General features: G+C 43.2%; 1 protein-coding gene across 4 annotated transcripts; it reads right to left on the bottom strand.

Annotated features, from left to right (window-relative positions):
• Positions 1 to 438: 438 nt before the first annotated feature.
• Positions 439 to 7396, bottom strand: LOC123746592 (uncharacterized). 4 transcript variants are annotated; one of them, XM_045728222.2, is made up of 9 exons: positions 7256 to 7396; positions 5081 to 5162; positions 4420 to 4592; positions 4051 to 4212; positions 3734 to 3825; positions 2421 to 2562; positions 1865 to 1999; positions 1084 to 1256; positions 439 to 724 (listed from the first exon to the last, which is right to left on the bottom strand). In XM_045728222.2, exons 2-9 carry the CDS (start codon positions 5160 to 5162, stop codon positions 619 to 621), a joined length of 1065 nt encoding a protein of 354 aa, XP_045584178.1. In that variant the 5' UTR covers positions 7256 to 7396; the 3' UTR covers positions 439 to 618. The 4 variants fall into 4 exon arrangements, with proteins under 4 accessions (XP_045584178.1, XP_045584177.1, XP_045584179.1 ...); XM_045728221.2 differs by lacking the exon at positions 7256 to 7396 and adding an exon at positions 6688 to 6765; XM_045728223.2 differs by lacking the exon at positions 7256 to 7396 and adding an exon at positions 6318 to 6420.
• Between the last annotated feature and the right edge of the window lie 4133 nt (positions 7397 to 11529).

The raw sequence follows: 11529 nt of genomic DNA, 5'->3' as shown, positions 1-11529 counted from the left end.
AAGACAAGCTGCCTGAGGCACTCATAAGACAAGCTGCCTGAGGCACTCATAAGACAAGCTGCCTGAGGCACTCATAAGACAAGCTGCCTGAGGCACTCAGGCAGTATTCTGAGTTCGTATTTAGGCAGAATAGTACTAACAAGAACAGATTAGTAGCACCAAGAGTACGAAATAAAATTACTGACCAATTTTTAATGTTTACGGAGCAGTTGCTTCCAGTAACAGTTTGTTGGAACGTGTAATCACAAGCCTGATCCCGGGACGGCCTTGTGCTTGTAGAAGAACTCTTAAAACCCTCTCCAGGTAAACTCCAGGTATGGTCTCCCTCTTTACTAGATGCATCATTAATTCAAAGATCTCATTTTTTTTTTTACATAAAAGTGGTTGAGTTTAGGTGAAAAAAATGCGTTCTGAGGATTCGCTATAGAAATCTTGAGACTGGTTTAGTTATCGTGATATCTTTATTTGTCTGTGCAAAAGGATCGAACCCTCGTCTCCTAGACTCCCTAAGGACATATACACATCCTTAGGGGGCCAGGATCGAGGGTTCGAGCCTATTATACAGCCTCGATATTTCCTCACACATATATATCACGTTATCGTGTTTTTCATTATGGATTAGTTTTCCTCCTTGTGTGTTTCTCCTTGGAGCTCACGGAACTTCTTCCAGAACTTGGCGGGTTCGACACCCTCCCAGTGCTTCTTAGGCAGCGGCTGGAAGAACCTGGGAAGCAAGAGACAATCTTAACCGTGATCTAAGATGTTCAACTTCAAGCAACATTGCAGCAACAAGTCACAGGTGACACTTCAGAGCGCTGAGTCCAATAAGGACGGACACCAAGAGGTGAGAGGCGGGACCAAAGAGCCAAAGCTCCACCCCCGCAAGCACAACTAGGTGAGTACATGTAGCTTGCTTAGACAGACACAGACAGAAACTGACAGAAATTGACAGAAACAGCAGTTGGATCAAACAAAACACCCTAACCTAACCTGGAATTTGCATTGTAAAGTCATACCAACGTCTTATATCAATATATATTCAAGATTTCTGAAGATTTACGCAAGGTGAGGTCTCTGACTCACCTGTCCACCACGTCCCTAGCCACCTGCTCCTCTAGAGGCGTGAGGGGCACCAGCACACTCTGCAGGTTCCTCTTGAGGATGTCCAAGTTGATACATCCTAACAGGTGGGTGGCGAGGCCCTCTAGTGCTAAGGAATGTTGAACGGCTAAGCGCCCCAGGTCCACCCCAGCTGCCTGGGGAGATGGGAGATGGGGTGAGTCTGGGGGTGAGGAATATGGGGAGAAAATGATAGAAATTGATTAAATGGGTGAGATTGATGAATTTGTGAAATAGGGAGAGTGTACTGCACTAATTCTGGAACTGACTTCGTCAATTCTGGAACTGAATTCACCAGTATTGGAACCGAATTCACCAATTCTGGACCCGAATTCACCAATTCTGGAACTGAATTCATCAATTCTGGACCTGACTTCACCAATTCTGGAACTGAATTCATCAATTCTAGAACCGAATTCGCGAATTCTGGAACTGAATTCACCAATTCTGGAAATGAATTCACCAATTCTGGAACCGAATGCACCAATTCTGGAACCGAATTCACCAATTCTGGACCTGACTTCACCGATTCTGGAACCAAATTCACTAATTCTGGAACCGAATTCACCAATTCTGGACCTGATTTCACCGATTCTGGAACCGAATTCACCAATTCTGGACCTGAATTCCCCAATTCTGGACCCGACTTCACCGATTCTGGAACCGAATTCACCAATTTTAAGAATTGAATTCATTCCACCTATCCATCCTCACCTCCTGTCCTTGACCTCATACTGCTACTCACCTCACAGTAGTCGCGGGCTGCCTCACAAGCCGTCTTCATCTCTTGTGGCGCCGGGTGCCAAGCGACCAGGTCCCGCTCCTGGCACAGCATGCCCATGCCCACAGCGGCAGCATTGATCACGCCGATGCCTCGAGACTATGCACCACCATCACGAGAGATTAATATTAATCACGCGTTGCTCCGTACAAATGTAAATTGATGTAATAATCCCAATGGGGCGGAAAATCTTCGGTTAACGTTAAGTAAATGAAGAATCAACGTGACTAACGAAGAATCTGCGTTAACCACATTGATTCAATGTTGCTTCAACGCAGTTTGACTAGATTTTCCCTAGGGTGGGATGAGTTAATGCACTGAAAAGCGGTGTTTTCAACGTTAAACCTCGTTTAAATAAATCATAGCACCTGTTTAAAAGCCGATTCGACGTTGAAACAAGGCGTTTCCCCCTCTGGAAAGGCATGAGGTGCCATGATCGCGACATATAACATTCTTAAATGAATAATCAAAATGAAACTAAAGTAAAATAACACACCCACACACACGCATATACAGGTACCTGGAAGAATGGCAGGTACTCCTTGAGAGTGTCGTCAATCATAGTGTTCCGAGCGTAACTCAACACCAAATCGATCTTGACGGAGGACCTCTCCACCACCTCCTTCAAGACGCTGACATTATACCCGGTGATCCCTATGAACCTGCGTAGGGGAGAAGGAAGAGGAGGTGAGGAGAAGAGGGGTAAGGTGGGAGGGAACACGTAAGAGACTAAAAGGAGAAGGAGATGTAAGCAGAAGGTGGAAGAAATAGACAGAAGAAATTGAAGTTAGAGTAGGAGACGTGTGAAGACAATTCTGAGATGGAAAGAGACGGTGAAGAAAAGAAAGAGACGGAGAACAGGAGAAAGAAGAGATGGGACGGTTAAGGAGCATATCAAAGATCTGACAAAAACAGTAACACAGAAACATAGGAGAGAGTGACGAGGATTCACAATAACGTGGCTGAAACATGTTGACCAAAATCACACACTAGAAAGTGAAGAGACGGACCGAAACGTCGTCGTCCCTTCACTTTCCAGTGTGTGGAGAGAGAGGGAGAAGGTATGAGGTGGAAGAGAACACGTAGGGCGTGTTCGAGTTAACACTACGAGGCGAAGGCGTACTGAGACAGTAAAACGTACTGTCTATCCTCCGAATAGACAGTACGTTTTAACACTGTAATAAGTACATAATTGTATTAATGGGGCTGTTGTATTTACCTCCCCACTTATTCTCCTCGTTTTCTGTTAAGACACTCAGTATTTTACGATGAAATTTTCAAGTTCTATAAGCAATACAAAAGTTTTAAATATAAGAAATTTCTGTTTTAGTTTTATTAAAAAATAGAGATTTTATACAAAATTTGAAAATATCCTGAGTTACTTTACAATTTATTGAAATATTTTAGTTTTGTTTTATTAGTTTTATAAAACTGTAATATCAGTATAGCTATAGGTTAAGTACTAATTGTAATTAAGAAGCAATAAAATGCTTATCTTCATACACTAAGGTTAGGTGAGGTCGTGCTTTTCTATTCAGCTTTTCAGGTAAACTCAAATATTCACAATATATTTGACAGTACGGTTTAATACCAAGTGAAAATAAGTACAATTCCTAACTGCCAGGAATAGTACATAATTATACTTACTTGTGCTGTTACATACAGGTGAGTACATACACACACACTCTCTCTCTCTCTCTCTCTCTCTCTCTCTCTCTCTGTCTCTCTGTCTCTCTCTCACTCTCTCTCTGTCTCTCTCTCTCTGTCTCTCTTTCTCTGTCTCTCTCTGTCTCTCTCTGTCTCTCTCTCACACCCCTGCCACAGGTCACCTACCTGGCCTTGCCCTGCTCCACCACCTTCTTCAGGGCCGGCAGCGTCTCCTTCAGGACAATGTCGAGGCTCTCAGCGAACTCGAGGTCATGGACCTGGAGGGGTGGTTCAGGGTAATTAACAAGGCAATTGGAAGGACTAACGAGGCTGTTTAGGTGATGATGAAGGAGGAAATGTTTCCCTTAAGACTAATAATGAGCTGAATTTACCCGAATGCCACCATCTCTAATAGCCTCGATGGGGACAGGAAGCCTGTGGATTGTCAAGAGGCGATGGATCAGAAGCTCATTCATTCCTCTGAGACATACATAGACAAGTACCTGGATAACATCGACGTAGTCGAGGCCCAGGAGCTTGAGACTCCTCTCGACGCTGCGTTCGACCCGTTCGGCTGAGAAGTCGAACATCCGTTCGATCGCGAACTCGTAGCGGCCGACTTTAGTGGCGATGTAGTAGGCCCTACGTGGGACGTCCTTCAGCGCCTGTGTGGGAGGGAGGGAGGGAGCGTGAGTTAGGGGGAGAGAGACACACACATATAGACAGACAGATAGACACCCAGAAATAGACAGGCAGGCAGAGAATTGCAGAAAAGGTAGCCTTATTTTAGAGGGGCAAGATTCTATCTTTTAAAATCAACAGTATTCAACACCCACAGCTCCTCCCACCTCCCACAGCCTCCCTCAACTCACCTTACCAATCACCTCCTCACTACGACCGTTGCCGTAGTAAGGGGCTGTGTCGATGTAGTTGATGCCAGACTTAACAGCCAGATGGACCGTCTGGATGCTCTCTGTCTCAATGGTGTCTCCGTAGATGCCTCCAAGAGGTCCTCCGCCCAGACTCATCTTAGACACCTTCAGACCTGTCGACACACACACACACACACACACACACACACACACACACACACACACACACACACACACATTAATCACATGAATACATATATCAACGATGACTATACGAATATAAACACAAACAAAACTATTCTATATCAAAAATATATAATTCTGACAATATTCTACAATGTTCTGATTCAATTAATTTTTTTTATTTTCATTTCATGCAAAAACTTTAGATTTTTTTATTAATTTAAACAATCAGGCTAATAATTAACTTAATTGAAGTTCAAAATGTGATAAAAAATATAATTCAGACAAAGAATTACTCACATCATGGCTCAGTGGGTAGCACATCTGCCTGGCAAGTCCAGGAGCGAGAGTTCGAGCCCACCGTACTGACTCATGTCCTTGTAATTTCATTGTTCAAAAAGTATCATTGTTTCCTCAACGTCACATATGTTCTACACTGACCTAGTTGTGTAGTTAGTGGCTAATCACCAGAACTTACCGGTGTTTCCAAATGGGTGATAGGTCATCTTCTTGACAGCTTCCGGGTCGTGGAAACCCTCCACATAGGTCGGCTGATCCATCTGTGGGGTGGATAGATGTATAAGGATGACAAGGATAGGGATGGATAAACAATGCAAGTAAAAAAAGGCAGAGATATAATTAAGTGATATTGTACGGTTAGACGAATGGATAGGGGGGGGGAGAGGGATAGATAAGAAGAGAGGTGGATAGACCAGATAGACAGAATGAAAGGGAAAGAAAAGCAGATAGACAGAGGGGGGGACAGACAAGCAGACAGAGAGGCATAGGGTAATATAAATTCCATTAGACAGATGTGGATAGAGCCAGACAGACAGACATAAGGGGAACAGACATGTAAATAGACAGAGATGTCTAAGCCAGACAGACAGAGAGGAACAGATATATGAACAGATAGTGAAAATGACAAACATGAACGTATGAACGTCAAGTCATGTTCATTGTGACGATGAACACATCGAAAGTTCACTTTTGTTTAGTATTAGAAATTATCAAAATTTACCTTGAAGTTCAGCTTGGGTTAGTTTAGGTCAGATTAGGTTAGGATAGGTTAGGTTAGGTCATGTTAGGTTAGGCTAGGTCACAATCGACTTGAGAATGGTCCAGGACGGACCGAAACGTCGTCGTCCCTTCACATTCTAGTGTGTGGTCTGGTCATCATACTTTAGCCACGTTATTGTGACTCCTCGCCTGCATAGGCTAGGTTAGGTCATGTTAGGTTAGGTTAGGTTAGGTCATGTTAGGTTAGGCTAGGTTAGGCTAGGTTAGGTCAGGTTAGGCTAGGTTAGGTTAGGTTAGGTCATGTTAGGTTAGGTAAGGTTAGACTAAACGTAACCTTGTTAAGCTTAGTTAGGTAAGTTTTTTGCTTTTAACTATGAGTAGGTGAAGGTTATTTCGTTAGCGATAAGTTCAAACCAGGCCCCACTATCTTTGAAGTATGTTTATCTATGAAAGTGCCTCACTGTTAAGTGTGTGTAGCCTCTAAGTATCACACAAGCCTCTGCTATGTCAACATGTCTAGTTTTAAAGTCTATTTGTCATCACTCGCGGATGCACTCAACACATGCACTCAACAGAAGAGACGAGTGATCGAGGAAGCACTTGTGGAAAATAACCCACTGTCATGTAAAATATAATAGTATAGCACATATATATATATAAGGCTGTAAATCCATAATTCACTGGTACAAGGAGACCTCGTGGTTGATAACGCTATATATAGATCAGGATCTATATATATACGTCATGGCTATATACAGAATATAGCCAAAAGGCCTTCTCAAACAATAACAAATTTGCAATCAAAGAAACTGTTGACGTCATGGGTGACTGAAGCAAAACGCAAGAAAATCCACAATTGCCTGAAAATAATCAATTATATTTCATATTTAACGAAGGTAATATCACCCCTAAAAGGATGTTAGCATAGGTACATAAGGTGTAGGTTAATATACGTACACTGAATTGATTTAATCAAAATAAATTAAGGAGAACGAGAACAAAATGGTTTTCTAAATCCGTCTAGGCAGCTACTGGTCTCACGAACGCCAGGGAGGCGACACTAACCAAAGCGAGTGTAATTACTTCTTCATTCGTCGCCCTTAAATCAACACAACAACACTTCTTCATGAGGACATGACTCGTACTTCACAGTATGATTACAGTGTACACTGAAGCACCAGCTGGGACACTGTACCACTGTATCACCAGCTGGGACACTGTACCACTGTATCACCAGCTGGGACAGTGTACCACTGTATCACTAGCTGGGACAGTGTACCACTGAAGCACCAGCTGGGACACTGTACCACTGAAGCACCAGCTGAACAGTGTACTACTGAAGCACCAGCTGCAACAGTGTACCACTGAAGAACCAGCTGGGACAGTGTACCACTGAAGCACCAGCTGGAACAGTGTACCTCTGAACCACCAGCTGTGACGGGAAATAAACCATCATGTGCAGTGTGCATCACGCTTACACAATCACACACCCACAGCACCAGCACACAAACACACCAACACACCTCCCCACACAAGAGCCTCCACGCTCTTACTCACAATTACCAGAGCAAATTACTCTAACTTTATCCACGCGACAGATTTACAATGCAAGAGTAAAGTGCACTCATAATACCTTGACTAATATGGAGAGGCGTGAGACGTGGCACCTCCTGGCACTCCCTGGCACCTCTGGCAGTTACTGAGGCACAGCTCTGAGCACAGTGTCAAGTGGCATATCAGAGCCATGACCTTGGGCACAGCTGTTTGTCACAACATTGTTTAATTACAATTATTATTATTTGATCATTTTCTTAAACTGTATATAGTAACTATACAACTGAGAGACATATAACTCAAAATCAATTGTTAAAACGAGGAAAGGGGTTGGTGAAATTGGCAGTTTAGTACCGACAGTTGCCGCCAGGGGGGACTGGAGCAATTATCTGGTTATTATGTAAATTGAGAGTGTAGGAGAGCTGACATATTGGTCTAGCTGTTTCATAACTATTTGTTACCTAATATATACTCAGAGGACCGGATTTATTGGGATTTTGTGGTGACTAACATTCGACAAGCCGCCGGCTTCCTGTCCTCGTCGAGATCACTAGTGTTAGTGGCCCTCAGGTAAACTCAGGTAACGACAGACTGTGCACAGAGTAGATACCTGGAGATATCTCCAAGGGAGTGCATTCAGCTCACAGGGGCCTGACGGCTGAGTGGACAGCGCTCGGCATTCGTAGTCCTAAGATTCCGGGTTCGATCCCCGGTGGAGACGGAAACAAATGGAGCATAGTTTCACACTGATGCTCCTGTTCACCTAGCAGTAAATAGGTACCTGGGAGTTAGATAGCTGCTACGGGCTGCTTCTTGGGGGTATGTAACAAAAAGGAGGCTTGGTCGAGGACCGGGCCGCGGGGACGCTAAGCCCCGAAATCATCCCAAGATAGTCCTGAACATTGTCCAGGACTAAAGTATACTCCCAATGTATACAAATCGAAAAGCGTGGTACTCTTCTCGGTGTATATCTCCCCTTGTATATATTGCATACACACCAAAGAGCCAGAGCTCAACCTCCGCAAGCACAATTAGGCGAGTACATTCGTTTGTATATATTCATTTTTCACTCATCGTCTCTGTTGATACCATACTATACCAACCCACCTGTAAGACATTGCCCAAATGCTACTTAATGCAGACGCACGTCCCGTCTTCATAACTGATACAACCTGTCCTCATCCAGCCCGTCCTCCAAGCAAACACCACAAAGGTCCATTCCATGCACCCGCCAAACCCGCTGTTTGTGAATTAAAAACGGTTTACACACGACTCACAACTGATATGACGTTCGAACACTTCCGGAACAAGTGCTTCACTGACGACTTGTGTTTGAACCACAACGCTGTAAATGCTTCACCCGCGTACTACAAATACAAATAATCGCCAACAGAACCTAAATAGCTAACGTAACCAGGGCCTACATATGTACAATATGGTCATATAAAATAATATTAATATATATCTGAGAAAATTTCGGTTTTAAATGAACCGCATGTTAAAATTGATGAATGCGTCTTTGGGGTCAACCGCCTGATGGAATGGCCTTGGTGTGACGACGGGTTGCGTAACCACAGATAATTATCAACAGACTCAAAACATCGGTGGAGCTGTGTGGAGAATATTTAGTAGCAGTCCTGCGGCCAGATTCACGAAAGCACTTACGCAAGCACTTAGGAACGTGTACATTTTCCTCAATCTTTGACGGCTTTGGTTACATTTATTAAACAGTTTACAAGCATGAAAACTTGCCAATCAACTGTTGTTATTGTTATAAACAGCCTCCTGGTGCTTCGGAGCTCATTAACTGTTTAATAATTGTAAACAAAGCCGCCAAAGATTGAGAAAAGATGTACAGGTTCGTAAGTGTTTGCGTAACTGCTTCGTGAATCTAAACCCTGGTCTGGAGCAGTTAAACAACCGTTTCTACGGGAGAAGAAAAGTGATTCCAAGCACCCGCCAAACCCCCTGTTTATGAATGAAAAGCGGTTTACACACGACTCACAACTGCTGACGTTCGAACATATCCGGAACAAGTGCTTCACTTACGAATTTTGTTCGAACCACAACGCTATAAATGCTTCACCCACGTACTACAAATACTAATAATCGCCAACAGAACCTAAACACCTAACCTAACCTATCCTATGTCTATATATACACAATATGCTAATATATTATAATATTAATTTACAGAACCTAAACACCTAACCTAACCTATGCCTATATATGCACAATATCCTAATATATTATAATATCAATTTATATTTGAGAAAATTCCTGTTTTGAATGAACAGCATGTTAAGATTTATGAATGCGTCTGTGGGGTTGACCTCTGGATGTAATGGACTCGAGTCGAGGACGGGTTGAGTGAGGAACACCTCTGGATGTAATGGACTCGAGTCGAGGACGGGTTGAGTGAGGAACACCTCGTGGAGTGATCGGTGCTCGAGAAGTACATGCAAAAGCGGCGCCGAGTGAAGAGTCACTCACCGGGAAGAGGTCTCAACGTCATAGGTCGGTGACGAACTACGAGGCGCGTCTACAGTCCACTTGGTCTACGATCTGTAAGATAGTTAAATTGCCCTCCCATTTCCCCCCTTGTGTTAGGAGCTGTGTTATATACAAATAAAGTGATATTCAGAAAATACGTGAGGAGTGACATCGTACATAAAGTAATATTATCATGAATTATTGTCAGTGATTATTTTCATTAGTTGAACAGTGATTTAAAGGCTATTAAAGAGGCGTTATACTATTGAAGTTACTATTGTTAGTATATACTATTGAGGCGTTATAATATATATTTATATTTACATAATGACATAAGTTTGGTTAATAGATAGCCTCATAACTTTCTATTTGGAAACAGTGGAGTGTTGCCGTGAATAATTTCAAGAGTGTTGCCATCGAACTGATTTAGAGATTTTACAGACCAGAATAGTCGAATTCTGGTCTGTAAAATAAGCCAGAAAAAAGCTTATTGTGAGTAAACAAGTTATATTTGTCTACAATTTCCCTCCTCTTCATCATCTGCCTTGTGTTGGCGTAGGGTTTACTGTGCACCACACTACTGCTGAAGTAGCACTAGACTGGGAGAGAAGATCAACGTCCCACTGTGTTGGAAGTATTACTTGACCGCGTATTCTACCCCCTTACGGGGGTAGGCTATAATCTACCCCCTTGGGGGTAGAAATAGCCTAAGTTACTCTATCTTTTTGAGATGTATTTCTTTCTTATCTCAATTAACATACTTGTACTTGACCGCGGAGGAAGGCGAGGCAAGTTGGCGACCTTGTGACTAACCTTATAGATGAACAACTCGACTTAGGTAAACCTTGAGGTTCCATGTCCTCACACACCCCAGCAAGGGTCGAGTTACCTCACTCACTGCAGGGTACGAGGCTGGGATCGGTGCTACTCCCGTAGGACGACTGAGGTGCTCCCCAGGGGTGAGCAGAGGCACCTAGGGAGGGGAGTAGTGCTCCAACAAAGAGCTCTAGAGTGGAGGGGTGTTGCGGCACTCCAGGGCGGACACCGTCGAGTGCTCAAGAGGAACATTCGACTCCCTCTACGGGCTCACCATAGCCCGTGCTACTTGGAACTTTTTGTTCCAGGTAGCGAATCTTAAACAACAACATTCGACTACTTATAAGGCAGAATACGCCGGAGTGTAATTGGCAATTCTGTCGGGATACCTACTTGAAGGGCCAAGACCCGTCACACTATACACAAGGCTATATTATATAAACTTCACGTGAAGAAATGCTGATTTTGATTAAACAGTTTGGGCAAATTGACGAATACGTCTTAAGGGACGACACCAGCTCGGACGACCATATCTTGACGATTAGTTCTAAATATCAATACTATATTATTATAATATTGATATATAAAAAGGGAACCCGGTGTTGCTCGGGTCAACCAGGTCTCTGTGTTTGTGTATCTGTATGACTGTATCTCAATATAACTGTCTCCCATTGTTCATGTGGAGTGCTGTACTTGATTGATTGGCACCGACCCTAATCCGACCATGTTGGGCACATACCCAACAACAATCATTATGAAAAATTGGTTGAAGCTTGCCCTAAGCGTCTGGTCTTAATGTCAATCTTAGAGAGACTGACATTCTAATTTATATAGATGAACTGAGACCTATTATGACCTCTACAGTTAGTAACATTGATTCTTTTCATAATTGATGAATGGGAATACTTGAAGAGTTCACGTTGACAACGGGAATCAACACTGTCACCAGTGTGTCCCCCTGAGGAGGTCACGTGACGTAGACAAGTGTCACGGTACATTGTAAGACTCTCCCACTACTTTTCCCCCTAGATTGACATGGTAATG

Source organism: Procambarus clarkii, chromosome 90 (genome assembly GCF_040958095.1).
Source record: "Procambarus clarkii isolate CNS0578487 chromosome 90, FALCON_Pclarkii_2.0, whole genome shotgun sequence".
Taxonomy (NCBI): domain Eukaryota; kingdom Metazoa; phylum Arthropoda; class Malacostraca; order Decapoda; family Cambaridae; genus Procambarus; species Procambarus clarkii.
This window is presented reverse-complemented; position numbering and strand designations above follow the sequence as displayed.